Source organism: Pelophylax lessonae (genome assembly GCF_965119305.1).
Source record: "Pelophylax lessonae genome assembly, chromosome: 6".
NCBI classification, from domain to species: domain Eukaryota; kingdom Metazoa; phylum Chordata; class Amphibia; order Anura; family Ranidae; genus Pelophylax; species Pelophylax lessonae.
The window spans coordinates 321,664,003-321,691,685 of NC_138773.1; the positions used below are offsets into that span (position 1 = coordinate 321,664,003).

General features: G+C 44.4%; 1 protein-coding gene across 1 annotated transcript in view; it reads right to left on the bottom strand.

Moving 5' to 3' along the window:
• LOC309557824 (putative protein tag-53) overlaps positions 1–27,683 on the bottom strand; it is a 52,004-nt gene that overhangs the window by 8,526 nt on the left and 15,795 nt on the right. The window contains exons 2-6 of the mRNA XM_082260591.1: positions 24,108–24,363; positions 13,813–13,892; positions 5,561–5,639; positions 693–733; positions 486–606 (exon numbers count right to left, since the gene is read on the bottom strand). Coding sequence (XP_082116717.1) covers positions 486–606; positions 693–733; positions 5,561–5,639; positions 13,813–13,892; positions 24,108–24,291 — 505 coding nt within the window. The 5' untranslated portion in view covers positions 24,292–24,363. The remainder of the gene's footprint in view (positions 1–485; positions 607–692; positions 734–5,560; positions 5,640–13,812; positions 13,893–24,107; positions 24,364–27,683) is intronic.

Genomic DNA, 27,683 nt, shown 5'->3' on the forward strand with positions numbered 1-27,683 from the left:
ATGAAGGGAGTCACCATTGCAACCCGTGACCCCTCAATCTCCACTGCTGCTCCCCCCTATCCTGGCACCCTAAGGATATAGATTATGGGGAATTTACTAAGACTGGAGCAACCAGAATCTGGTTGCCATGCTCAACTGCTCCAATCGGCTGCTTTCTTTCAATTTCAAAAGCTTCATCATAGTAGCTGCTCAACCCGTGGCTCTCCAGCTGTTGCGGAACTACAAGTCCCATAAGGCACTGCAGGGCTGACAGTTACAAGCATGACTCCCAAAGACAGATGCATGATGGGACTTGTAGTTCTGCAACAGCTGGAGGGCCACAGGTTGAGCACCCATAACTGATTAAACTGAAGATGGAGTCTGAATGCTTACTATGCACTGCCGCTCCAGTTTTGGTAAAGTGCCTCCAATGTCCCCCATCTGAGGCCAGAGGTATTTGCGCACATACGGTTTCATTTCAATGTACAACTGTAAACGATAATTACCAAAATAAAACACCCAGAATTCCTCCACAGCACCCTCGATATCGAAATATCCCCCATAGATGAACATGGCGGCCCGGTACACTACGGCGCTGTGCCCCTTCCTGTTGCACGGCCGGCTCTCCTGAAACACACAGATGACATTTTAATTACAAAGAAAACCACGGGCGGATCTATTCCCTAATTAAACAGAAAAAGAAGAAGAATTACCTGACTGCTCGGAGACCGGAATTCATACCACTTCCTGCCGTCTGAAAAATAAAACATTGTTCTCTTATACCTGGGCAGATAGGAAGTCACAGCAACAATGTATCATAAAATGTTACAAGAAGGATCCTGCTGGAACATGTGACTGTACGCCCGGAGTCGTGTCACTTTTAGTGACCAATTAGAATCAAATATTTCCAAAAGTAAGAGACAAGAGACTTTTACCAATACAGACTTCTCATTTCTATAGAGATGCCACAATTTATCATTATCCACAACCAATAAACACAATTCAGATGTGCTATATTGCAGCAAAGATCAGTTCATATTAGTGATCGACCGATTATCGGCAAAGCCGATATGCACTTTGCCCAATATATCGGAATCGGCCTTTTGATTTACCGATATTCCAGGAAAGTGCTTGTACCTGAGTAATGCCTGCAGCTAGAGGCATCACCCTGCTACCGGCGTCCATAGCCAACGGTCAGCTGTCTTGTAATGACCATCGATGCGGCTGAGAAGCCACTCGGCTGTCATTACAAGGAGTGGAAGAGAATGTCCCCCTCCCCCTCCCACCGCCTTCCGCAGCTCACCTGGGTCTCCCGTCCCACCGGGAGACCCGGGCATCCTACCTTCACCGCCGCCGTCTAACCGGGTCTCCCATCTGCACAGCTGCCACCTGACTGGGTCTCCATTTCTTTGAATTCGGTGCCGCTGAGTACCCGGAAGTGATGACATGACATCACTTCCGGGTACTGGCGGCGCCAAATTAAAAAACACTTACAGCATTCCAAACAGCCAAACTTGGCGTTTTGAATGCTTTTAAAGTGTAGAGGAGGGGTTTGGGGTCTTTTGGATCCCCAGATTCCTCCACCACAGTGCCTGTAGACATTAAAAAAAAAAATAAAAATAAAAATTTTTTAATGTCCGAAAATATCGGCCAATACCGATATCTGATGACCAAAATATTGGCATCGGCGGTAAAAAAACGATATCGGTCGATCAATAGTTCATATTTAATGAAGCACTAAGATGACATGTAAAGTATGGCAAATTGCTAGAATATAGTCCCAATCCACCACTTACCCTACGTTTACACCTATGCATTTTTTTTAGTGCGTTTTGCAGTTTGCAGAAACACACTACAGTCCATTTAACATGGTTTCCTATGGTACACGTTCACACCTATGAGTTTTGCAGCATTTGTGGAAAAGGTCAGGGACTTTTTTCCCCACGTTTTGCATGTAATAGACTTCAATGGAATTCACCAGAAACGTGAGTGTTTATGATGAGATTTTTTATGTGTTTTTTTTTTTGCTCTTCAAACACTGTATACAGTATCTCACAAAAGTCAGTACACCCCTCACATTTTTGTAAATATTTTATTCTATCTTTTCATGTGACAACACTGAAGAAATGACACTTTGCTACAATGTAAAGTAGTGAGTGTACAGCTTGTATAACAGTGTAAATTTGCTGTCCCCTCAAAATAACTCAACACACAGAGATTAATGTCTAAACCGCCGGCAACAAAAGTGAGTACACCCCTAAGTGACAATGTCCAAATTGGGCCCAATTAGCCATTTTCCCTCCCCGGTGTCATGTGACTTGTTAGTGTTACAAGGTCTCAGGTGTGAATGGGGAACAGGTGTGTTAAATTTGATTCTCATACTGGTCACTAGCAGTTCAACATGGCACCTCATGGCAAAGAACTCTCTGAGGATCTGAAAAAAAAAAGAAGTGTTGCTCTACATAAAGATGGCCTAGGCTATAGGAAGATTGCCAAGACCCTGAAACTGAGCTGCAGCACGGTGGCCAAGACCATACAGCAGTTTAACAGGACAGGTTCCACTCAGAACAGTCCTCACCATGGTCGACCAAAGAAGTTTGAGTGCACGTGCTCAGCGTCATATCCAGAGGTTGTCTTTGGGAAATAGACATACGAGTGCTGCCAGCATTGCTGCAGAGGTTGAAGGGGTGGGGGGGTCAGCCTGTCAGTGCTCAGACCATACGCCGCACACTGCATCAAATTGGTCTGCATGGCTGTCGTCCCAGAAGGAAGCCTCTTTTTTTTTTTTTCCCCCCTCCCTTCCTTATCCCTCCCCCCCCCCCCCGTCTCTTCTTATCATTCGACTCCTATTATTTCTCTGTATTCCCTTGTGTCCTTAAACTCTTGCCACTCATCCCAAATCTCCTCTTCATTCCCCTGTTCCTCCTCCTCCCAGGTCCTCAGCTGCTCCAACTTTCTTATTTTCTCTACTTTTAACAGCCAATCTTTCCTGGAGGGGGCCTCTTCTTTTTGCCAATTAAAGGGAATCAAGCTCTTAGCTGAGTTTAATAAGTGAGGGAGTAATGTTTTTTTATATTGCTTCACTGACATATGGGTTCCATGAAACATGCATTTCCAAGGATCCAAGGGAATATCTATTTTAGTAATTTTACTTATTAATTCTATAACTTCACTCCAGAATACTTTAATTTTTGGGCACTCCCACCATATATGGGCTATAGTCCCTACCATCTGACATCCCCTCCAGCAAAGTCTTGAACTCTCCACCTGAATTCTTCCCATCTTATCAGGAGTGTTGTACCACCTTGTGATCAATTTATAGTTCATCTCCTCCGTGTTGGTGTCTATCGCAGATTTATGTACTAATTGAAGGCTCTTATCCCACTGTTTGTTGTTACTACACGGGCCGAGGTCTCTTTCCCATTTTTCTTTTAATGATATTCCTCTCTCTTTTGTTATTGTTAACAGTATTTTATACACATTCGAAATATTATTTATTATCTTATCCTTAAGACATAATTGCTCAAAAGGGCGGAGGTCGTTTATATCTCTCAATGGCTGCGGTAGTGACAATGTGAAGTGCTTTAGTTGGATATACCTCCACTCATTTATCTTCCAATTTTCTTTCCTTTGTTTCAGCTCCGCCAAGGTTATAATTTTCCCCTCCTCTACTATATCCCCTAATTGTGCTTCTCCTTCTTCTATCCATTTACCTAATTCCTTCTCTTCCCCTGGTGCAAAAAATTTTGTGCCCTGTAACGGGATCAGTGGTGAATTGTGTTTCCAATTTTCTTTTGATTATATGCGTGTTAGTGTCCAGATTTCTAAACCTCTCAGGTATCCATATAACTTTTGCTAGGTGTGTACCACTCATCGTGCTTTCTATTACCACCCAATTTCTATCATTTTTTTTTTGTCCATTCTATCACCCTTGTGAGTATTGCTGCAAAATAATAATTTTTAAAGTAGGGTAGGGCTAGTCCCCCTTGTCCCTTACCTTTACATAGTGTAGTGTACTTTACCCTTGGCTTTTTATATTTCCAAATAAAGCGGGATATTAATCTTTTCAGTGTTTTAAAAAATACTTGAGGTAATGAAATCGGAATCATCTGGAATTTATATATAATTTTGGGCAGGATTATCATTTTTATCGTATTTATTCTCCCTATCCAGGAAAAGATTCTCGGGGATAATCTATTTAATTCTGATCTTACTTCATTCAGAAGTTCTAGAAAATTTGTTTTGTAGAGTTTTTCTGGAGTTGGGGTTAATTTTATCCCTAAATATTTAATCTCATCTTTTCTCCAGTTGAACTGAAATTCTTTTTTTAACATCTCCTCTTCTTGTTTAGGGATATTAATATTTAATATTTCTGATTTTTTTTGATTAATTTTTAAATTGGATAGTTCTCCATATTGTTTCATTATTTTAATTATGTTGGGCAAAGTGATCCTCGGATTACTTATGTAAAGCAGGATATCATCTGCAAAGGCAAATACCTTATGCTCCACTTGTCCCACCTTTATGCCCCCGATGTCTCTAAGATGTCTTCTAAAGATGATGCACAAGAAAGCCATAAACAGTTTGCTGAAGACATGGATTACTGGAACCATCTCCTGTGGTCTGATGAGACCAAGATAAACTTATTTGGTTTAGATGGTGTCAAGTGTGTGTGGTGGCAACCAGGTGAGGAGTACAAAGTGTGTCTTGTCTACAGTCAAGCATGGTGGTGGGAGTGTCATAGTCTGGGGCTGCATGAGTGCTGCCGGCACTGGGGAGCTACAGTTCATTGAGGGAACCATGAATGCCAACATGTACTGTGACATACTGAAGCAGAGCATGATCCCCTCCCTTTGGAGACTGGGCTGCAGGGCAGTATTCCAACATGATAACGACCCCAAACACACCTCCAAGACGACCACTGCCTTGCTAAAGAAGCTGAGGGTAAAGGTGATGGATTGGCCAAGCATGTCTCCAGACCTAAACCCTATTGAGCATCTGTGGGGCATCCTCAAAACGGAAGGTGGAGGAGCACAAGGTCTCTAACATCCACCAGCTCTGTGATGTCATCATGGAGGAGTGGAAGAGGACTCCAGTGACAACCTGTGAAGCTCTGGTGAACTCCATGCCCAAGAGGGTTAAGGCAGTGCTGGAAAATAATGGCGGCCACACAAAATATTGACACTTTGGGCCCAATTTGGACATTTTCCCTTAGGGGTGTACTCACTTTTGTTGCCAGCGGTTTAGACATTAATGGCTGTGTGTTGAGTTATTTTGAGGGGACAGTAAATTTACACTGTTATACAAGCTGTACACTCACTACTTTACATTGTAGCAAAGTGTCATTTCTTCAGTGCTGTCACATGAAAAGATAGAATAAAATATTTACAAAAATGTGAGGGGTGTACTTACTTTTGTCAGATACTGTGTTCTTTTCTTTGTATTCCAGCATTGGCTCTACACATAAACAATCGATGTTATCTGTTCCCAGGAGGATCACACAATTAGTAAATGATATTGAAACCTATACTAGAGATGACCCCCGCATGTCAGAGGAGAATAATACCCCGATGGGACTCACCCACAGTGTACATCCAGAGTGGGGTGTTCTCTCTGTTTGCTGCAAAATCCATCATTCCACCAAACACATACAGGACATCCTACAAGGGAAAAGAAATATTATTTAATCAAACGCAATAATAAAAATACAGTAAAACCGTGGATTGGGAGTAACTTGGTTTGAGAGCATTTTGCAAGACAAGCAAATTTTTTTTAAAAACATTTTTGTCTTGATATACAAGTAGCATCATGTCACAACTGAGTATAAAAGAAGAGGGCGCCTCAAAGTGTAGCAATATGGTTACATTTAATGAAAGTACAATATTTAGCAACTCACACGGTTGATGATTAACCACTTTAGCCCCGCTCACTGAGCCTCTACTGCGGCACAGTGGCTCATTCCCATTCAGCGACGTAGACCTACGTTGCTGGACTCCTCCCCTTGTGGGCGGCGCTCACCCACCGCCGGAGGCTCGCTCCCGCTGTATTCAGTCACAGCAGGAGTCGGGCCAGGGGAGGAGCAGTGGCAATCGCCGATGCTCTTCCCCGATCGACGGGGAATCGAGTCTGGAGATCCGCCCACTTGTGTAAACAGAGCGGGCGGATCTCCTAAGTGACAAACAGTGACAGATTGCAGGGTTCAGCATAGCTGAACATCCGATCTGTCCCTGTGTCACACAGTCACCTCCCCCCACACACGTTAGTAAGCACCAGGCATACATTAATCCCTCCCTCTCCAATAAAGTTAACCCCTTCCCTGCCAGTGTCATTTTTACAGTAACAGTGCATATTTATAGCACTGATTACTGTAGTAATGTCACTGGTAACCCCAAAAGTGTCAAAAATGTCAGTCAAGGGTCCGATCTGTCCGCCGCAATGTCGCAGTCCCGCAAAAAAAAAAAAAAAAAAAAAAAATTTGCAGATCGCCGCCATTACTCGTTAATAAAAAAAAACACCAAAAATGACAGAAATCTTTCCCTTAGTTAGTAAACGCAATAACTTTTGCGCAAACCAATCAAAATACGCTTATTGTGATTTTTTTTACCAAACATATGTAGCAGAAAACAAATTGGCCAAAAATTTTAAAAAAATTTAGATTTTTACATTTTTTTGGGGGAATTTCATATATAAAAAATGTGAAAAATATTATTATTATTTCAAAATTTACGCTCTTTTTTTGTTTATAGCGCAAAAAGTAAAAATCGCACAGGTGATCAAATACCAGCAAAAGAAACCTCTGTTTGTGGGAAAAAAAGGACGTAAATTTTGTTTGGGTACGGCGTCGCACGACCGCGCAATTGTCAGTTAAAGTCGCACAGTGCCGAATCGCAAAAAGTGGCCCAGACGTAAGACAGCAAAATCCTCCGGTGGTAAAGTGGGTAAAACAGGCACATCTATGCACGCATCCGGGGTAAAGCTGTCCACATAAACCGTCCTCCTCACCGCCATCGGCTGCATCCCTTCCACACCCCACAAGCACTTCAAGCCTCACTTTCAGATCGCTCTACTGCAGGGTAGTCCTACTGAACACGATTGCAGACTGATAGCAGTGAGAGCCGGCGGTGCGGAGGACGGTCTTTGTGGACCCCTTTACCCCGGATGCCTGCGTACTTTAGATGAGCCTCTTTTAAATCATCAATCTGTGAGTTGCTCAATGTTGAACCTTCATTAACCGATTGCCGACCGCCCATCGCAGATATACTGCGGCAGGCTGGCTCGGCTGCGAGAATCGACGTATGGGCTACACGTCTGTTCACGGGAACGGTCCTTGGGGCGCGCGCCTGCCCCCACTTGGTAGCAGGGATGCCGATCCATGGGGTTGGTGGCCGTGATTGCCGCCTGACACCCGCGATCGCTCCCCGCTGAGAGAGAAGAAAGGTCAGATGTTGTAAACATATATCCATATATCCTTCTATATAGGATCACAGGTCTCTGTGTTAATTTCACAAGTCCATCCCCCACACAGTTAAAAAGCACCCCCTAGGCTCACACGTAACCCTTTGATCACCCCTGGTGTTAACCCCTTCCCTGCCAGTGTCATTATTACAGTAACCGTTCATATTTTTAGCACTGATTACTGTAGTAATGTCACTGGTCCCCCTAAAAGTGTCAAAAATGTCAGTCAATGGTCCGATCTGTCAGCCGCAATCCCGCTAAAAATTGCTGATCGCCGCCATTACTAGTAAAAATAAATAAATAAAAATGACATAAATCTTTCCCGTAGTTTGTAGACGCAATAACTTTTGTGCAAACCAATCAAAATACGCTTATTGGGATTTTTTTTTTTTTTTTTTACCAAAAATATGTAGTAGAAAACAAATTGGCCTAAAAAAAATTTAATTTTTCATTTTTTTTTGGGGGGGGGGGGGGGGGGGGAGAGTAATGTTCTATAGCAGAGTGCTTTGGATTACAAGCATGTTTCTGGAACAAATTATGCTCGCAATCCAAGGTTTTATTGTAATAACACCAACAACTACATACAATAAAAGTAATGGCATGTGACTTAACCACTTCCCGACCACCCGCCGCCTATTTACTGCGGCAGGGTGGCTCTCCTGCGCAAACTAGGGCTACGTCAGTTGCGCGTGGGAAACTAGGGGGCGAGCGCGTACTGCAGCCCGCACGCTCCCGCTCCCACTTGGCAGCAGGGAAGCCGGCTCGGATTGCTGCCTGACACTCGCGATCGCTCCCCGCTGAGAGAGAAGAACGGTCAGCTATTGTAAACACAGCCGACCGTTCTTCTCCCTGAAAAGGATCACAGAGCACCTGTGATCCTTCTAGATAGAGACCTGTGATCCTAGAGACCTGTGATCCTAGGTCTCTATGGTCATTTCACAAGCCCCCCCCCCCCCCACAGTTAGAATCACTCCCCTAGGCTCACATTTAACCCATTGATCACCCATAGGGTTAACCCCTTCCCTGCCAGTGTCATTATTACAGTAACAGTGCATATTTTTAGCACTGATTACTATAGTAATGTCACTGGTCCCCCAAAAGTGTCAAAAATGTCCGATCTGTCCATCACAATGTCTCAGTCCCCGCTAAAAATCACAGATCGCCTCCATTACTAGTAACAAAAAAAAACAAAAACACAATAAAAATGATAAATCATTCCCGTAGTTAGTAGACGCGATAACTTTTGCGCAAACCAATCAAAATACGCTTATTGTGATTTTCTTTACCAAAAATATGTAGCCGAAAACAAATTGACCTAAAATGTTAAATTTAGATTTTTAATTTTTTTTTTTTTTTTTGAGAATGCCATATAGCAGAATGTGAAAAATATTGTTTTTATTTTTTTCAAAATTGTCGCTATGGCCAGTCCGGGCCTGCCCTCTGCCCATAAAAGATCTGTGCTAAAAAAAAAAAAAAAAATATATTACACACACACACACACACACACACACACACACACACACACACACACACACACACACACACACACACACACACACACACACACACACACACACACACACACACACACACACACACACACACACACACACACACACACACACACACACACACACACACACACAATGTGTACCCAGGTTTATCCAGTCTTTATACTGAGGAAAAAAATATTTATTATATATCCCAAGAGACAACTGAATATCCATAACAAAATATGTACAGAAAATACATACAAAAAGGTTTTAAAATAAAATATTAAAAAAATAAATGTATTGGAAAATAAAAATATTAAAGAATGAAAGAAAAAATACCAAAACAACAAAAAAATGTTTGTACGTCTCAGAAAAAAAAAAAAAAAGTATATATTTCTTGTATATGTTTTTTATTATTAGGGATATTTAGTTGTCTTTTGTGATATCTCTGAGTGGGCAATATTTCAATACACAGTATGAAAACTTCCAATAAGGCTCTTGTGTAATATCTATATACACACACACACTGTATATATAGCACTGTATATATATCCAGCAGATGTAAGTAAGTATTCTAACTACTTGATAAACTTCATTCCATCACAAGACATTTGGTTTCAAGTTTCCCAAACAATGGCATGAAGTTAAACATTCAGCACTGTGTATAAGAATACACAAATAAATAATAAGATGAAGACACCACATGTGCTACAAATGCCAAAATAATTTAATTAAAGTGCACAGAGTGAATGCAGTATATCCGGTCCTTCTGCCCCTCTGTGGCATTACCCCCCCCCCCCCCCCCCCCCACTACTCGCAATTCTTAGCTCTTAACCACTTCTGGACCGGAAGATTTTCCCCCTAATGACCAGGCCATATTTTGCGATTCGGCACTGCGTTATTTTAACTGACAATTGCGCGGTCGTGCAACGCTGTACCCAAATAAAATTTACGTCCTTTTTTCCCCACAAACAGAGCTTTCTTTTGGTGGTATTTGCTCACCTGTGCGATTTTTATTTTTTTGCGCTATAAACAAAAAAAAAAAAACAACAATACTGAAAACATTTTTATAACTTTTATAACACCCCCCCCCCCCAAAAAAAAAAACAACCTTCCCAAAAAAAAAATTAATGTAAAAATCTAATTTTGTTTTTTTTAACATTTTAGGCCAAATTGTTTTCTGCTACATATGTTTGACAAAAAAACTAAAAAATTACAATAAGTGTATTTTGATTGGTTTGCGCTAAAAGTTATTGCATTTACAAACTACGGGAAAGATGTATGTCATTTTTATTGTTTTTTTAATTTTTTTACTAGTAATGGCGGCGATCTGCATTTTTTTTGCGGGACTGCGACATTGCGGCGAACAGATCAGACCCCTAACTGTAATTTGACACTTTTGGGGGGGACCAGTGTCATTACTACAGTAATCAGTGCTAAAATGCACTGATATGCACTGTTACTGTACTAATGATACTGGCAGGGAAGAGGTTAACACTGTGGGTGATCAAGGAGTTAAATGTGAGCCTAGAGGAGTGATTCTAACTGTGGGGGGCGTGGCTTGTGAAATGATCATAGAGACCTGCGATCCTATATAGAAGGATCACAGGCGCTCTGTGATCATTCCAGGGAGAAGAACGGTCAGATGTGTTTACAACAGCTGACCGTTCTCTCTCAGCGGGAAGCGATCGCGGGTGTCAGGCGGCAATCGGAGCCGCCTGCCCCGTGCATCAGAGTCCCCGCAGCCGAGGGGGGGGGGGGGGGAAGCGCGCCGCTGGCGCCGCGCACTCGCCCCCTAGCTGCAGGCACGCGACTGATGTAGGTCAACATCGGTTCATGCAGGAGAGCCACACTGCTGCAGTAAAAAGGCGGCGGGCGGTCGGGAACCGGTTAAATTAACACGGGGGTTACTGCGTTAAAAAAGAGAATGAAACTCCTGACTCAAACAAACATTGTTTAGACTGGAGATAGAGAAATAAAAAGTAACAAGTAACATTTTTTTATAAACATTAAGCAGACAGGAAATAGGGAAACAAAGTAAAATTTTTTCTAAATATTGATCAGACAGGAGATAGAGAGATACAAAGTAACATTGTTTACAAACATTGATCAGACAGGAGATAGAGAGATACAAAGTAACATTGTTTACAAACATTGATCAGACAGGAGATAGAGAGATACAAAGTAACATTGTTTACAAACATTGATCAGACAGGAGATAGAGAGATACAAAGTAACATTGTTTATAAACATTGATCAGACGGGAGATAGAGAATCAGACCCCGTTCACACTGGGGCGACCTGTCAGGCGACCTGGTCGCCTGCCATAGAGAAGCTGTGGACCCGTTCTAATAGGAGCGACACAAGTCGCTCCGACTTAGAAAAAGGGTTCGGAGCTTCTTTGGGGCGACCCGGAGCGACCTGCATTGACTGCTGAGGGCCCCAAGAGTGATAAGGGAGGTTCCGGAGAACTAAAGGTTCAGGGGTTTTTACTCAAATCTGTTCATAATCCCCAAACCAAGCGGGGATGTGAGACCTATTCTGGATCTCAAAGCTCTAAACCAGTTTCTGAACGTTCGTACTTTCAGGATGGAGTCAATCCGTTTAGTCATGGCCTCCCTACAGGGATAGGAATTTTTAGGATCCATAGGCATCAAGGCTGCATATCTTCATGTGCCTATACTCCAGGCTCATCAAAAGTGTTTACTGCTTGCAGTGGAAAACCGTCACTTTCAGTTTCTGGACCTGCCCTTCCGGTTAGCCACAGCTCAAAGAGCATTCAAAAAGATCCTAGCTCCAGTATTGGCTGTTCTTAGGTCCCGAGGGAGATCTATAATAGGATATCTGGATGATCTATTACTTCTAGATTGATTGGCTTCGGCTCTAAGCCAAAATGTCCTCCAGACAGTACAGTTCCTAGAACGTCTGGGTTGGATTCTGAACTTGGCAAAGTCAGCATTAAAGCCACTCCAGAGCAGTCGCGGCTGGTGCTCAAAATTTTTTTTTGGGGGGGGGGGCGCAAACAGAAAAATGTAATAGGCATTGCTTTTTCGGCAAAAAAACGCTGTAAAAAATTGCGTGACTTTGAGGTCACAAAAGTGTGAAAGGGGCCTTCAGTAATTAAGGCATAGCGTGCCCCCTTTCAATGCACAGAGACCAGCGTGCCCCCTTTCAATGCACAGAGACCAGCGTGCCCCCTTTCAATGCACAGAGACCAGCGTGCCCCCTTTCAATGCACAGAAACCAGCGTGCCCCCTTTCAATGCACAGAAACCAGCGTGCCCCCTTTCAATGCACAGAAACCAGCGTGCCCCCTTTCAATGCACAGAAACCAGCGTGCCCCCTTTCAATGCAGAGAGACCAGCGTGCCCCCTTTCAAAGCACAGAAACCAGCGTGCCCCCTTTCAATGCAGAGATGCCAGCGTGCCCCCTTTCAATGCAGAGATGCCAGCGTGCCCCCTTTCAATGCAGAGATGCCAGCGTGCCCCCTTTCAATGCAGAGATCGGAAATCTGGAGAAGGGATTCACATATGGCAGAGGTGAACTGCCTGCGAGTTGAATGCAATGCAGGAACCCGCAGTGGATTTGCAGGGTTCCCGCATCGCATATGTGTGTGAACCGGGACTAAGTGTCTTCTGTAATGAAAAAGTTATACCAAATAAACAGGTGCTGAGCAGTAATGTAAACATTGCTCTGTAAACATTGCTCTGCTCCAAAGGGGGTTACAGGGGTGAGAGATAATGTGGTTAATAGGAAAAACAAAAAATGATGCTATTAAAGTAGAATCATTTTTGTTCTGGCATCATGCAGGGTCACCATCTACTTTATGCTAGCTCAGCCCCCCCCCCCCCCCCAGTGCTGTATTTTGGCCTAGGCCAACAAGGCCCAGGCCTAGGGCAGCACTTTGCAGGGGGGCAGCAAAAAAGTCCCCCCCCCCCCCCTCCACCGGAGAATCTTTTTTTTTGGCCAGTGGTTGCTAGAGCTGCCTTTCAAACCCCCCTCCTCTCTATCTTACCCCCTCTTCCCTCTCATTCCCCCTCTCTCTCTCTTTCCCATCCTCCCTCTCTCTCTCTCTCATCCCCCCCTCTCTCTCCCTCTCATCCTCCCTCTCTCTCTCTTTCCCATCCCCCCTCTCTCTCTCTCATCCCCCCCTCTCTCTCCCTCTCATCCCCCCTCTCTCTCTCTCTCTTTCCCATCCCCCCTCTCTCTCTCTCTCTCTCTCTCTCATCCCCCCCTCTCTCTCCCTCTCATCCCCCCTCTCTCTCTCCCTCTCATCCCCCCTCTCTCTCTCCCTCTCATCCCCCCTCTCTCTCTCCCTCCCACCCCCGCTCTCGTGAGATCTCAGGGGTTCATGCTGGGACTTGTAGTCCTTAAATCTTGGAGGGAGTCACATCCGTTAAAGGGAGTCACATCCGTTAAAAAGGAAGGAGTGGGGAAAATTTACATAGGAGGGGGCGCTCAATTTTAGTCTTGCCTAGGGCAGCACAAAACCAAAATACACCACTGCCCCCCCCCCCCCCCCTGTTTCTTACAGATCAGCCCCTTGCAGCAGCCTCTGACCTAGATCTAGCAACCTGTTACAAAAGGTACAATATTGCAGTCTGATCGCCGGAGGGGAGACAGCAAATGCTTCATCCTGCCTGCAGCAGACTGATGGCATCATCTCAGCCTAGACAAAGTCACTGACTGGAGCTCCAGGGTGACTTTTGATTGATAAAAGGCGGAGCTATTCTGAACAATGATCAAGTTGCTGTATATTGGTGACACGTCCGGAATTTTTTCATGCAGCGTTGTAAAGATACTGACAGGTTCACTTTGATTGTTCTTTACAGGGGAAATGCCTTGCTATTGTTAGAAATGGGAAATTTCACAAGTAACCGGCTCACCTGATAAGCCACCATGGTATGTCCTTCCAGCTTCTCTGGAGCCTGCCGGCCGCTCGGGAGCTGCTCCCACTGGTTCAAGGCTAAAAATAAAGAGCGGAATGAGTGAGACACATGGAGGAAGGGGGGTCTGTCTGCTGAGAGCAACTCTCTGTGTACCCAACATGGGATCAAACATGAAACCAGGAGCTGACTCTCCACTGAGAGCTCCACACTAAATAAAAAGCAAAAATCAGTGCTTTACTCCACTCAGCCTCTGGAGCTCATCATACTTGTTTCATCTTTTTTTTTTTTTTTTTTTAACTTATTAATTTATACTTTAGTTCATATTGTCTAAATAAGGTGAAGCATGATCCAGCATATCATCCTCAGATCATTTTATTTTCTAATTTATTTGAAGTGCTACATCACCCCCCCCCCCCCCCACTGAGTGCATGCCATGGGAGCACTCATGCATGCTCGCTCCTGAGCCCTGCTCTATGTCCTTAACCACTTGCCAACCAGCCGGCAAGTCTGTGGGAGCCAATGTGTGTGTATATATTATATATATATATATATATATATATATATATATATATATATATATATATATATATATATATATATATACACATACATACACACACACACATATATATACATGTATGTATGTATGTATGTATGTATGTATGTATGTATGTATGTATGTATGTATGTATGTATGTATGTATGTATATATATATATATATATATATATATATATATATATACACACATATATACACACACACACATACACACACACATACACACACGTGAGTACTGAGGTTTGCCCCTGGGGGTCTGCCTAGAGTCAGAGGGGACCACTCCGGAAGAGGTTCTGGGATCCAGTGTCAGCTAGCTGCAAAGGGGGTACCTAGGTTGAGGACCCTGAAGAGTTACAGTCAAGGGGGCATCTGGGCCCTGAATTGTATAGAGTGTGTCAGTTGCAAGTACAGATTTGCAGAGTTCTACTCCATACTACCTCAAGCTGGCCGAAGCGGGGGGACAGTATTCAGTGAATTGTACAGCATAACAGTGTCAGGAGTTCTACAGTTTCACAGTCCTGGATCTTCTGGACTTTCAGTCGAGGATTCAGCACTTCTATCAAGTTGCAGTGTGTACTCAGTGTTCGTGAGCGTTGGCTGGCGTCAAGGAAGCGCCAACAGGCATTTTCAGTATCAAAGTCCCAATTGTAATTAGTCCGAGCTGAAAGGAGTATCCCACTCATTCCCTTCTCCCATCCCCTTTAACTTATAATAAAAACCACAAACAAAGATGCTGGAGTTGTCCCTGCTTCAGTTGTCACACCTGGGGAGCTCACGTGGGCTGGAGAAGATTGCGGTACTAATGGCAGACCCACATCAGGCCACGAAACCTTTCTACATTTGCTATTCTAATACTTTATTTTCTATTCTTTAATTTCCTATTCTATTCTCTTCTCTAAGAATTTATTCTATTTGAAATTTGAATTTCAGAAGATGGTTATATTGCATTTTGTTCTTTTCTATTCTTTAATTTTCTATTCTTTTAAAATTTTGGGAAATTGTTATTATTCATTCTATTCTATTGTTTTTTTCTATTTTTTTTATTCTATTCCATTTTTTTCTATCCGAAATTCGAATTTTGGAAGAAGGTTATATTCTATTCTTTTTTTTTTTATATTCTTATTTATTGTACTTGAGATTCGAATTTTAGAAGATTATTATTATTCTATAATTATAATAATTCTATTTTAACCACTTAAGCCCCGGAGGATTTGGCTGCTCAAAGACCAGGGCCTATGTTGCGATTCGGCACTGCATGACTTTAACGGACAATTGCGCGGTCGTGAGACACTGTACCCAAATTAAATGAACGTCCTTTTTCCCCCCACAAACAGAGCTTTCTGTTGGTGGTATTTGATCACCTGTGCCATTTTTACTTTTTGCGCTATAAAACAAAAAAAGAGCGACAATTTTCAAAAAATAATTTCTCTAGCGCTCATTGACAGACGTAGTCCTCGGTGATACACCACCTTCGGGTTATGTTGCCTCCACAGGAGCAGGACTAGACAGGAAATTAAAAAGCTCGGGCCACACCCTAGGGGCAGTCCCAGAGGGTATATCCTCTCTCTCTCTGCCTCAGCAAATCAGTTATTTTCTGTCTAGTTAGGAGTAAGGACCTAGATACCTTGCTGGGATCTTAGGTCCTGGCAAGAATTTTTTCTTAAAGGATTTTTTAGACAGCTTTTTTTCTCCAGTGTTCCTGTGAGATCTTCAAGCAAGAAAGCTGAACTGGGCGACGGGCTGGATGTTGAGATCCGGTGGTCACCCCAGTTCAGCCTACGAGCGCGTGCAGGCCATAGCTCCGCGCTGGGTCGGCCGCGACAAAGTCCCATTAAAGGACTGACCCCGCGAGTTAAACGTCTCGCTGAAACGCCAAAGACCATGAGTCACGGCGTCCATATCGGTCGACAGCCCTCCCGCCCCGGTGGAGAGGGGTACTGTCAGGAGTTGGTGCCCGCCTGGTTCCGGTATGGTGAGTAGTATGTTCCCCCTTTTCCCCTGACGGGTCTTGTGGTGAACGCGGGCCCCTCTCTGTATGGTAAGATAGAGTCCCTCTCTATCCTATAAATGACACAGATCCTCCTACTTTGAGTGTGATTTTATGTGCAAAAAGCCAGGAGGCTTGGTTTGGGAGCTAACAATCTAATTGTATATATGTTAAAAAGATGTAATCTGTGGCATTCTGGGAATCTTACGGTGATAAAAATAAGCTACCTACCAGTCAGAAGCCACGGACATGTAGACTGCCTTCCTAATCAGATCTCCAGCTATTAGCAGGCCTCCCGAATGGCCATGCGGTCCGCCAGGGCCGGTACCGCCAACCACGCCAAATCCCCATGCAGAGAGAGTGTTGTGTGCCCTGCAGCACACCGCTATTCAGTACAGGCCGCCGCCATTTTTTTTTTTTTTTTTTTTTGCTGGATCGTACGAGCCGCCATTTTGGCGTAGCCTCGTGTCTGCACTGCCACAACCAGCATGGGGGCGGCCATGTTTGAGGTGATCCAAACACCTCGTGGAGCTTGGGGAGGCGCCGGAAGGCGTGCAGAGGGGCGGAGCCGCCTCCTTTCTTCCTGGGCAGCCAGCCAAAAGACTTCCTGTTTGTCAAGACAGCGCTGTAACCTGTTGCAGTTAAACTCTGAGCATCAAGTGGTGAGCCTGGGGGTCTATCTCTCTCTCTCTCTCTCGATCGATAGGGATCCCTAGCAGGTAACACTAAGGGGCTTTTTGTGGCGCTGGGGGTCTGAAAAAAAAAAAAAAAAAAGTTTTTTATTTTTGAATTATATTATCCAGAAAGTGACTGGAATTATCATGGACCCTGCCACACATATTCCCCCACCTGTTTCCCTCGAGGGGGCCACGGGACCCGCCGGTGCACAGAGTGTAGAGTCATTTACAGCAATTTTGGAGTCTATGGTGGCTCGGGTGGAGGCGGCCTGTCAGGGACGGGGGTCAAGGAAGCGACCCCCGCCTACCCCTATACTATCTGACACCTCTGACTCAGATTCAGAGATGGTCACTGCAGTTGCAGGTCCCTCTGCAAGGGCTGTTATCCCAGGTAAAGCCCCCTCAGACAGTGAGGAGGACGCTTCTTCTCCTGCTATAATTCAGGAAGAAGCATTGGTGGACGCACTAGTTGTGGCAGTGCAGGAAACCTTAAAGCTTGAGGCTTTACCGGCAGGGGCAACTGAAACAGAGATTCCTTTTGGTACTAATAAGCCCATCAAAACGGTGAAGGTTTTTCCTGTACCCAAATTTCGGTAATCAGATTAAAGGAGAATGGGAGCATTCTAAACGTACCTTTACTATTTCCAAGCGTATTGCTAGACGCTATCCGTTTGAGGAATCCATCATTAAAAAATGGACGGTACCACCAGTGGTGGATCCGCCTATTTCCAGGCTGAATAAAGCCACGGTTATCCCAGTGGAGGACACTTCGTCCTTTAAGGATCCGGTGGATCGAAAGATGGAAGCAGAGTCCCGCACCATCTTCTCTCTGATAGGGTCAGCATTTAGACCAGTAATTGTTATTGGTCTAGTTTCCCAGACACTTACGGAATGGGCGAAAATGGTACGCCAAGACCTTAGGGGAAAAGATATTCCCCAGGAGACATCTGATTTGATGGAACAGATTATACAAGGGCTACAGTTTATCTGTGACGCAGCCTTGGACACTACTCCCTTATTAGGGCATGCATCTAAGTTAGCAGTGATCCTCAGACGTGTGCTGTGGTTAAAATGCTGGTCAGCTGACCTAGGTTCCAAGAAGACCTTGACAAATCTCCCTTTTCAGGGGAATCGTCTATTTGGGGCCAACCTAGATGAAATCATTAAGGATGCCACTGGGGGCAAGAGCACTTTTTTGCCACAGGCTGCTAAAGCTAAGGGACCTCGCAACAAGCGAGGACCTTTCTTTACCGCCCATAAAGGGCGCCCGGCCGGTACTAGCGGGAAAGGCAAGACTCCTCCAGGAGGGTTCAAGAAAGGCTGGTCGGACAAGCAGAGGACCAACCCAGCCAAACCCGAAGCAAAGGAGTACACAGCCTGAAGGTGCGCCCCCACCCGGTTTCAGGGTGGGGGGACGTTTTCACCGGTATTCAGGACATTAGATCGAGCATCAACCACTACTACCGGTGCGATTCTTCCCTTCCAACATTTAAGTACTACAGGAAGCGGTAGTTACCGTTCCCTGAATAGATCTTTTCCTTTACCTTTTCCTAAGATTAGTCCCTATACCTCACAGGAATCGGATCTGGTTGACCAGATAGGCCAAGTAGCCTCTAGTCGGGTGACTTCGGTCCCTGAGGTTCAACCAGAAAAGATCACCCTTCCTGATAACAATCAGGTATCTGATAAATGTGTGGGAACAGAAAACGACCAGACTTTCTCGGATGGTCGGGGCCAGATAGCTCTAGGGACGCCTGGTTCAGATCCAATCAGCGCCAGTGGTCCTAGAAATTCTAGGCTGGCCTCGTCAAGCCGGCCTGGCCGACTTGGACATGCTAGTCGCAGACGTTCCGTGGGAACTTCGTCTCAGGGAGTGTCTGTAGTCTCAAGGACCAATTTACCATCATGCTTTACAGTCGCTGGGTTTAATGGCCTGGCCATTGAGACCCAAGTACTGAAGGACAGAGGTTTGTCTACTTCAGTCATTCCTACCCTTATTAAAGCAAGGAAAGCGACTTCCAGCAAAGTCTATTATCACACATGGAAGAATTATATTGCGTGGTGCGAATCTTTAGGATTTCCTCCACGTACCTATTCGGTGACTCGAATATTGGCCTTTTTGCAACAAGGGGTTGAGCAGAAGCTAGCCTTGAGCACCATCAAGGGTCAAGTTTCAGCATTAGCAATCTTCTTTCAGAAACCTTTAGCTACCAAGTCCTTGGTGCGGAATTTCATCCAGGGGGTGCGGCACCTGGCTCCTCCAGTCCGCGCGCCCTTACCGCCCTGGGATCTTAATTTGGTTTTGTCGGTTCTACAGAAACCTCCCTTTGAAAACATCAGGGAGATTCCCTTGCTTACTTTATCCCAGAAGGTGGCCTTCTTGGTGGCTATTACTTCTGCTCGCAGGGTGTCAGAACTGGCTGCATTATCATGCCAGTCCCCATACCTAGTGATTCATAGGGATAAGGTAGTACTTCATCCTAAGCCATCCTTTCTTCCTAAGGTGGTTTCACATTTTCATCTGAATGAAGATATTGTACTACCTTCCTTGTGTCCTCAGCCCAAGCATCATCGGGAACATGCGTTGCATTCCTTAGATGTGGTTCGGGCAATCAGGGTATACCTGAAAGCTACGGAATCATTCCGTAAGACGGATTCACTTTTTGTGATCACGGATGGCCCCAGAAAGGGTTTGCCTGCATCTGCCGCGACCATTGCCAAATGGATTAGACAAACGGTGGTACAGGCTTATTCTATTAAGGGTCAGAGTCCTCCGTTCCCTTTTAGGGCGCACTCCACTCGAGCGCTCAGTACTTCCTGGGCCTTTCGCCATCAGGCGTCAGTGGTCCAGGTATGTAAGGCGGCCACCTGGTCGTCGGTACATACCTTTACAAAATTCTATAAAATTGATGTGACGGCATCGGCGGATGCCTCATTTGGCCGCAAGGTTTTGCAGGCCGCAATTTGAGGAGACCGGTGGTCTACCTCGAGGGTTTTTTTCTGTTTGGAAAAAAAAAAAAAAAAAAAAAAAAAATTTTTTCTCTTTTTTGTTGAGTCTCATCATTAAGGATGAGCATTGTAAACTTCTAGTTGGCACCGGTTGGGCCTTCTAGATTGGGATTTGTTTTCATTTTCCCACCCCTCAGTTGTGATACTGCTCTGGGACGTCCCGAAGGTGCTGTATCACCGAGGACTACGTCTGTCAATGAGCGCTAGAGAAAAATGGATTTTTGTAAAATCTTACCGTAAAATCCTTTTCTCTTAGCTCATTGACAGACGTAGTCCCCGCCCCTCTGTTTTTTGAGTTGGGTTAAAATCTCTAAAGACTGCTTTTTCACATAACTGATTTGCTGAGGCAGAGAGAGAGAGGATATACCCTCTGGGACTGCCCCTAGGGTGTGGCCCGAGCTTTTTAATTTCCTGTCTAGTCCTGCTCCTGTGGAGGCAACATAACCCGAAGGTGGTGTATCACCGAGGACTACGTCTGTCAATGAGCTAAGAGAAAAGGATTTTACGGTAAGATTTTACAAAAATCCATTTATTTTTCACATTTTTTATATGAAATTCCCCCCAAAAAAAAAAAAAAATGTAAAAATCTAATTTTTTTTAACATTTTAGGCCAATTTGTTTTCTGCTACATATTTTTGGTAAAAAAAAAAAAAAAAAATCGCAATAAGCGTATTTTGATTGGTTTGCGCAAAAGTTATTGCGTCTACTAACTACGGGAAAGATTTGTCATTTTTATTGTTTTTTTTTTTTTACTAGTAATGGCGGTGATCTGCGATTATTAGCGGGACTGCGACATTGCGGCGGACAGATCGGACCCTTGACTTGACATTTTTTACACTTTTGGGGGTACCAGTGACATTACTACAGTAATCAGTGCTATAAATATACACTGTTACTGTAAAAATGGCACTGGCAGGGAAGGGGTTAATTTTATTGGTGATCAGTGGGTTAAATGTATCCCTAGGGGCGTGATTCTAACTGTAAAGGGGCGTGGCTAGTGATGTAACCACAGAGACATACGATCCTACATAGCAGGATCGTATGATCTCTGCAGTTACATCAGGGAGAATGACAGACGGCTTTGTTTACATCAGCCGCCTGCCTTTCTCCCTCTCCAGCGGGAGATCGCGAGTGGCCGGCGGACATCGGAGCCGCCGGTCACTCGCGCGGGGATGTTAGTGAACGAGCGGGGCGGTCGCCCTCTAGAGGCTCGTGGGCGAGCGACGTAGCCCTACGTCGTTTTGCCTGTATAGGGCTGACTGCCGCAGTAAATAGTCGTGCGGCGGTCAGTTAATAAAATAAAAGGTAATAAAATTATAAATAATTATTATTTGCTCAATGGTAATCTATGCGGCTTTCAAAATCCACCTTTAACTGCAATAGAATCCTTGTTTCTAATTTGCTCAATGGTAATCTATGCTGCTTTCAAAATCTTTACCTCTGTCCATAGAACACTGATGTTTATTTTGTTTTCTCTTGTCTATACCTAAATTATGAGCTGTCCTTATCTTTATTACTCTGCCATTCTGCTCTATTGCTAATTCTTGTAGTCTGTCTTTGGTGTGAGAAGTTTATTCTGTTAGCCATGTTGTCCCTCCTATGCAATCCTAACTGAGTAATTGGCAATACCTCCACCCAACTCAGTATAAATCTAAGCCCTTTCTAAGGGATGCACAGGCAGGGATTGCATTGGCAACTACTATCTTGGATAAAATATTAATAGTGGATTAAGTATTACATTTCGGCTCAGCACTTCAGCGAATGCACAAAGCGAACATCCAAAGCATACAACTGCAAACCAACAAACAGACTACAGGTGACCTGGGTCTCTATACAACTCTACCATCTCACATTCAGTCTATAGTAATATGCAATCCCTAATTCTCCTTCTCATGTTTGCATCCTGTTGTGGAAATTTTGGTTGTGGACATTTCTTTAGTTAAATAGTCATAATGTCTCCCAGTGTCGAGTTTTACCGATAATCGCTTTAACAGTCATTGCAGGAAAGACTTGTTAGTGAAAACCTTCCATTGGAGGAGATGGCACAATACTAGTAGCAAAGATAGTCCATCGCACAGATCTATGTCCGCAGTTCGGGGCCCTGTACTGCGGAGATATGTTTGTGATATGGAAATTCTTATCATTTTACCAAGATTAATAGATGGCACCTTTTAGTCACAGTTTCTATTGTGTTTTTTGAATGTATACATGTTCTGTGATTGGTGGTCTTGAAGCCACTCCCTGAATTTTTTTCTGAAATGTTATTTCGGGTTCGTTTAAATTTGATACTACTGTCATTTAGAAATTTGGATAAATCTGAAGTTACAAATACGAAAAAGGAGTCCGAATTTTGATTTGGAACGCAACTACCTGCACGTCTAGTCAGAGCCTGATCACACAGTCACATTCGATCGGTGTGACTGAGGGGCTGCTGCTATTATCTTATGCAGATAAAACCTCATCAACTGGAACAAATAGAATGGTCACTATCAAATACGCTTTATATGTGAATCATGTTTGATGAAGATCCACTAACAGGTAATGGATCCATGTTTATGGATTGACATGAATGAACAATGAAAAGCCATGTGCCCCTTGTGGCAGTTGAGCCCTTTGTTCGCTCGTGTCCATTCATCGGCATGTACTCCACAGTTTCTATTGTGTTTTTTGAATGTATACATGTTCTGTGATTGGTGGTCTTGAAGCCACTCCCTGTAACTCCCTTTTGTTAAATAAACCTGATGTGTCGTGGAGGAGTTAGTTATTCAGAGGGACCCTCCAGAGAGCATCGAATTGACTACAGCAAGCTTGTCTGTTCAATTACTTTGCTGCCAGCGCTTGGAAACCTTTATACAAAAGAGCGGTACAATTGTACTTTTCAGTACAAGCTATTAATAGTGTTTGGTGCGTATTCATTTTGAGCGCACTGAAGCGGGTTTCTATGCTCCAAGCCCTGTTAATTTCCACGACAATTCTCTCTCCTAAAACTTTCTCTCCTTTACCCCTCTTCTCCGCCCCACAGCTTTTTATATATCACCCTCAGTCCTAACCTCACCTTTAGGCCCCTTTCACACAGGCGGACCATTCGGATCCACCTGTCTGTTTTTTTGGCGGATCTGAACAGTCCCCCCATGCATCTCTATGGGGCATCAGATGTCCGCTGACACCCGATCCATCAAATCTGGACGGATGGAAACCCTATTTTCCATCCGTCCAGCGGATCGGATGAGAACGGACCGAAGGTCCGTTCCCATCAGATTCCCCCATAGAGATCTATGGGGCTGTAACAGCTGTCATTCTCCTGCTCAGCGGGGGATCGGCGGATCGATCCCCCGCTTAGAAAAGCGGAGTCCATTTGACGGACTCATAGTGTGAAAGGAGCCTTATACTGCACTCATCAACTCCTGCCGATTCTGAACCCAACCCACACACCAATAAAACCTACAGGACACCGAGATGTGTCCCCCCCTCATAAATCATACCCCCATATCACCTCCCTCATCCTTCTGCTGCTCCTAACCTCTGGAGAATTCCCCAAATCCTGGACCCGCATAATTTACCCATCACCCCCTATCCTCTGACACCAGCCGAAAGCCACACAATCTGGTTTCTATTCCTCTTCTGCCTAGAGCCAACCTCCCCTTCTCCTGCGCCCTGTGGAATGCCCGCTCTGTTTGCAACAAACTCACCTCTGTCCATGACCTATTTATCACAAACTCCTTCAACCTGCTTGCAATTACTGAGACCTGGCTTCAAGACTCTGACTCTCCTTATTTAAATTCTATTCGATAATTATTCAATTAGTATACTTATTCAAATGATACCAATTTGAATTTTTTTCTGAAATGTTATTTCGGGTTCGTTTAAATTTGATACTACTGTCATTTAGAAATTTGGATAAATCCGAATTTCCAAATACGAAAAAGGGGTCCGAATTTTGATTTGGAACGCAACTACCTGCACGTCTAGTCAGAGCCTGATCACACAGGTGTCCAGCCTCATGACAGAATAAAACCAACATGGCAGACGTAATTCATGGAATAAAGGAAGTGCTCTCACCTATGTTGTACCTCCAGAAGTCACCGAGGACGGAGTCCTGCCGCCCACCGTGGATGTAGACGAAGCCGTTGTGAACGGCGGTGGCGTGTTTGAAGCGGTCGCAGGGCACTCTCTCCCGCCGGGATAGCGGCTCCCATGCACAGTCCGCACTCTCATTGATCATACTGGCCCTCTTCTCCAACATGGTCTAGGGGGGGGGGGGGGGGTCAGGACCCGCAGCAGGAGGTCCGTCTGTCACACAATGGCGCCGACATTTCTGTAGAAGACAACAAAGTCATCAGAAAAAAAAAAAAATACAAATCCTCTAAATCAGAGGAAGCAAAGTTTATGGTCCCTCAGACTTTAGGGGGGCCGGACTGTGGCATTTGGAAGTAGAAAAGGTCCCGATGTCAGTGGGAAAAAACAATGCCCCATTTTTGGTGTCAGTGGTAGGAATTGTGTTCCATCATTGGGGTCATTGGTCTACATTGTTGGTGTTATTGGGAGGAATTGTGCCCCGTCATTGGGTCCCATTGTTGTTAGCATTGGGAGGAACTGTATTCCATGATTAGAATCATTGGTCCCCTTTGTTAGTGTCTTTGGGAGGAATTGTGCCCCATCATTGGTGTCATTGGGAGAAATTGTGCCGACTACTGGTGTCATTGGTAAGAATTGTGCACCATCATTGGTGTCATTGGGCCTAATTGTTGGTTGTCATTGGGAGGAATGGTGTCCCATTTTTGGGGTCATTAGGAAAAATTGTGCCCTGCCATTGGTGTCATTTGGAGGAATTGTGCCCCATCATCGGTGCCATTTGGAGGAATTGTGCCCCATCATTCGTGTCATTTGGAGGAATTGTGCCCCATCATTGGTGTCACTGAGCCACACTGTTAGCATCATTGGGAGAAATTGTGCCCACCACTGGTGTCATTGGAAAGAATTGTGCACCATCATTGGGGTCATTGGGCCTCATTGTTGATGTCATTTGGAGGAATTGTTTGCCATTATTGGTGTCAGTGGGAGGAATTGTGCCCCACCATTGGCGTCTCTGAGTAGAATTGTGCCCCATCATTGGTGTCATTGGGAGGAATTGTGCCCCATCATTGGTGTCATTGGGAGTAATTGTGCCCCATCATTGGTGTCATTGGGAGGAATTGCGCCCCATCATGTGGAGGCATTCCGCCCCATCATTGGTGTCACTGGGAGAAATTGCACCCCATCATTGGTGTCATTGGGAGAAATTGCGCCCCATCACTGGTGTCATTGTGCCCCATGATTAGAATCATTGGTCCCCTTTGTTAATGTCTTTAGGAGGAATTGTGTCCCATCATTGGTGTAATTGGGAAGGAATTGTGCCTTACCATTGGAGTCATTGGGAAGAAGTGTACCCCATCATTGGTGTCATTTGGAAGGAATTGTGTCCCGTCATTGGGAGAAATTGAGCCCCACCATTGGTGTCATTTGGAGGAATCGAGTCCCATCATTATGCCCCCTTGTTGGCATCAGTGGATGAAATAGTGCCCCAAGGGCAAGATAAAAGCATGCAGAGGGCCGCATCTGGCCCCTGGGCTGCAGTTTGGACACCACTGGTCTAAAGATCCAGGTCCCGGATTCACAGTTACACCCAAAAATAGAAAAAGACCACATGGTCGCTGTACAACATTCCACAAGTCTTTATATATGGGAAAAACAAATCACTGACCTGCATTGTGTGCGATTGCCTGAGTCTTTAGGTTTGACTCCACCCAATATACAGTATCTCACAAAAGTAAGTACTACCCTCACATTTTTGTAAATATTTTATTCTATCTTTTCATGTGACAACACTGAAGAAATGACACTTTGCTACAATGTAAAGTAGTGAGTGTACAGCTTGTATAACAGTGTAAATTTGCTGTCCCCTCAAAATAACTCAACACACAGCCATTAATGTCTAAACCGCTGGCAACAAAAGTGAGTACACCCCTAAGTGAAAATGTACCAAAGGCGGCCCGATTAGCCATTTTCCCTCCCTGGTGTCATGTGACTCGTTAGTGTTACAAGGTCTCAGGTGTGAATGGGGAGCAGGTGTTAAATTTGGTGTTATCGCTCTCACTCTCTCATACTGGTCACTGGAAGTTCAATATGGCACCTCATGGCAAAGAACTCTCTGAGGATCTGAAAAAAAGAATTATAAATCGTGGGAAAGAACCCAAGAAGAGGGAGGCAGGCCCAGGTGATAGAGCCTGTCTACCAAAAAGATAGAATGGTTCAAAAGGTGTATTTCAGGTATAGACTCAAGCCCATGTAGGATCCCCTGGATATCCCTAGGGAAACAGGCAAAGGGAAATATGGACCAAAAGGAGAAATTCCCAGCTGGTATTCAATAGGCTTGCATATAGTACCATAGAAGATCTAAGTAAAAAATGGTAAAAATGTATTGAAAAATAAGTGGGGTATATACACAGAGTATTTATACATGTACAAAGTAAGTTATGTACATGTAATGGTATGGTAGTAATTCTGAGTCTTACCTAGTGGTGTAGCCACATGAGGATCGCTCCTGCAATTGTGGCTGAACACCGCACGCTGCCGTTTAAATTGCACTTCAACCCGGCGTGTGACGTCAAGCGGCGCCAGAAATGGATTGTCCGAAGCGCCGGAAATGACGCACACGCCGGGTCAGGTTCCCAACTGAGCACGCCCCTAGGGCGGGGCATGTGCACTGCTATGTAACGTTGCGGTCGAAGAGACGACCGCTCATAGCCACAAAGCGGCCAGAGAACTGGTCGCAATGTCCGGGAACCACACACCCGTCTGGGACATACTGGGCTAGCACCCCCCACGGCCAAACCAGGGTATCAAGGCACACCAGGTGGTGCACTGGAGACATCATAGGAATCTTTCTAGCTTGCAGAAAATTGCCTGGATAGAACATGAAACTTGAAGATTTTGTCAAAATGATTAACCACTTTACAACCGGAGGATTTTGCTGTCTTCCGTCCAGGCCACTTTTTGCGATTCGGCGCTGTGCGACTTCAACTGACAATTGCGCGGTCGTGCGACGCCGTACCCAAACGAAATTTACGTCCTTTTTTTCCCACAAACAGAGCTTTCTTTTGGTGGTATTTGATCACCTGTGCGATTTTTACTTTTTGCGCTATAAACAAAAAAAGAGCGTTTATTTTGAAAAAATAACAATATTTTTCACATTTTTTTATATGAAATTCCCCCCAAAAAAGATGTAAAAACCAATTTTTTTAAAAGTTTTTGGCCAATTTGTTTTATGCTACATATGTTTGGTAAAAAAAAATCGCAATAAGCATAATTTGATTGGTTTGCGCAAAAGTTATTGCGTTTACTAACAAATGGAAAGATTTCTGTCATTTTTGGTGTTTTTTTTTTAACGCGTAATGGCGGCGATCTGCGATTTTTTTTGCGGGACTGCGACATTGCGGCGGACAGACCGGACCCCTGACTGACATTTTTGACACTTTTGGGGGTACCAGTGACATTACTGCAGTAATCAGTGCTGTATATATGCACTGTTACTGTAAAAATGACACTGGCAGGGAAGGGGTTAATTTTATTGGAGAGGGAGGGGTTAATGTATGCCTG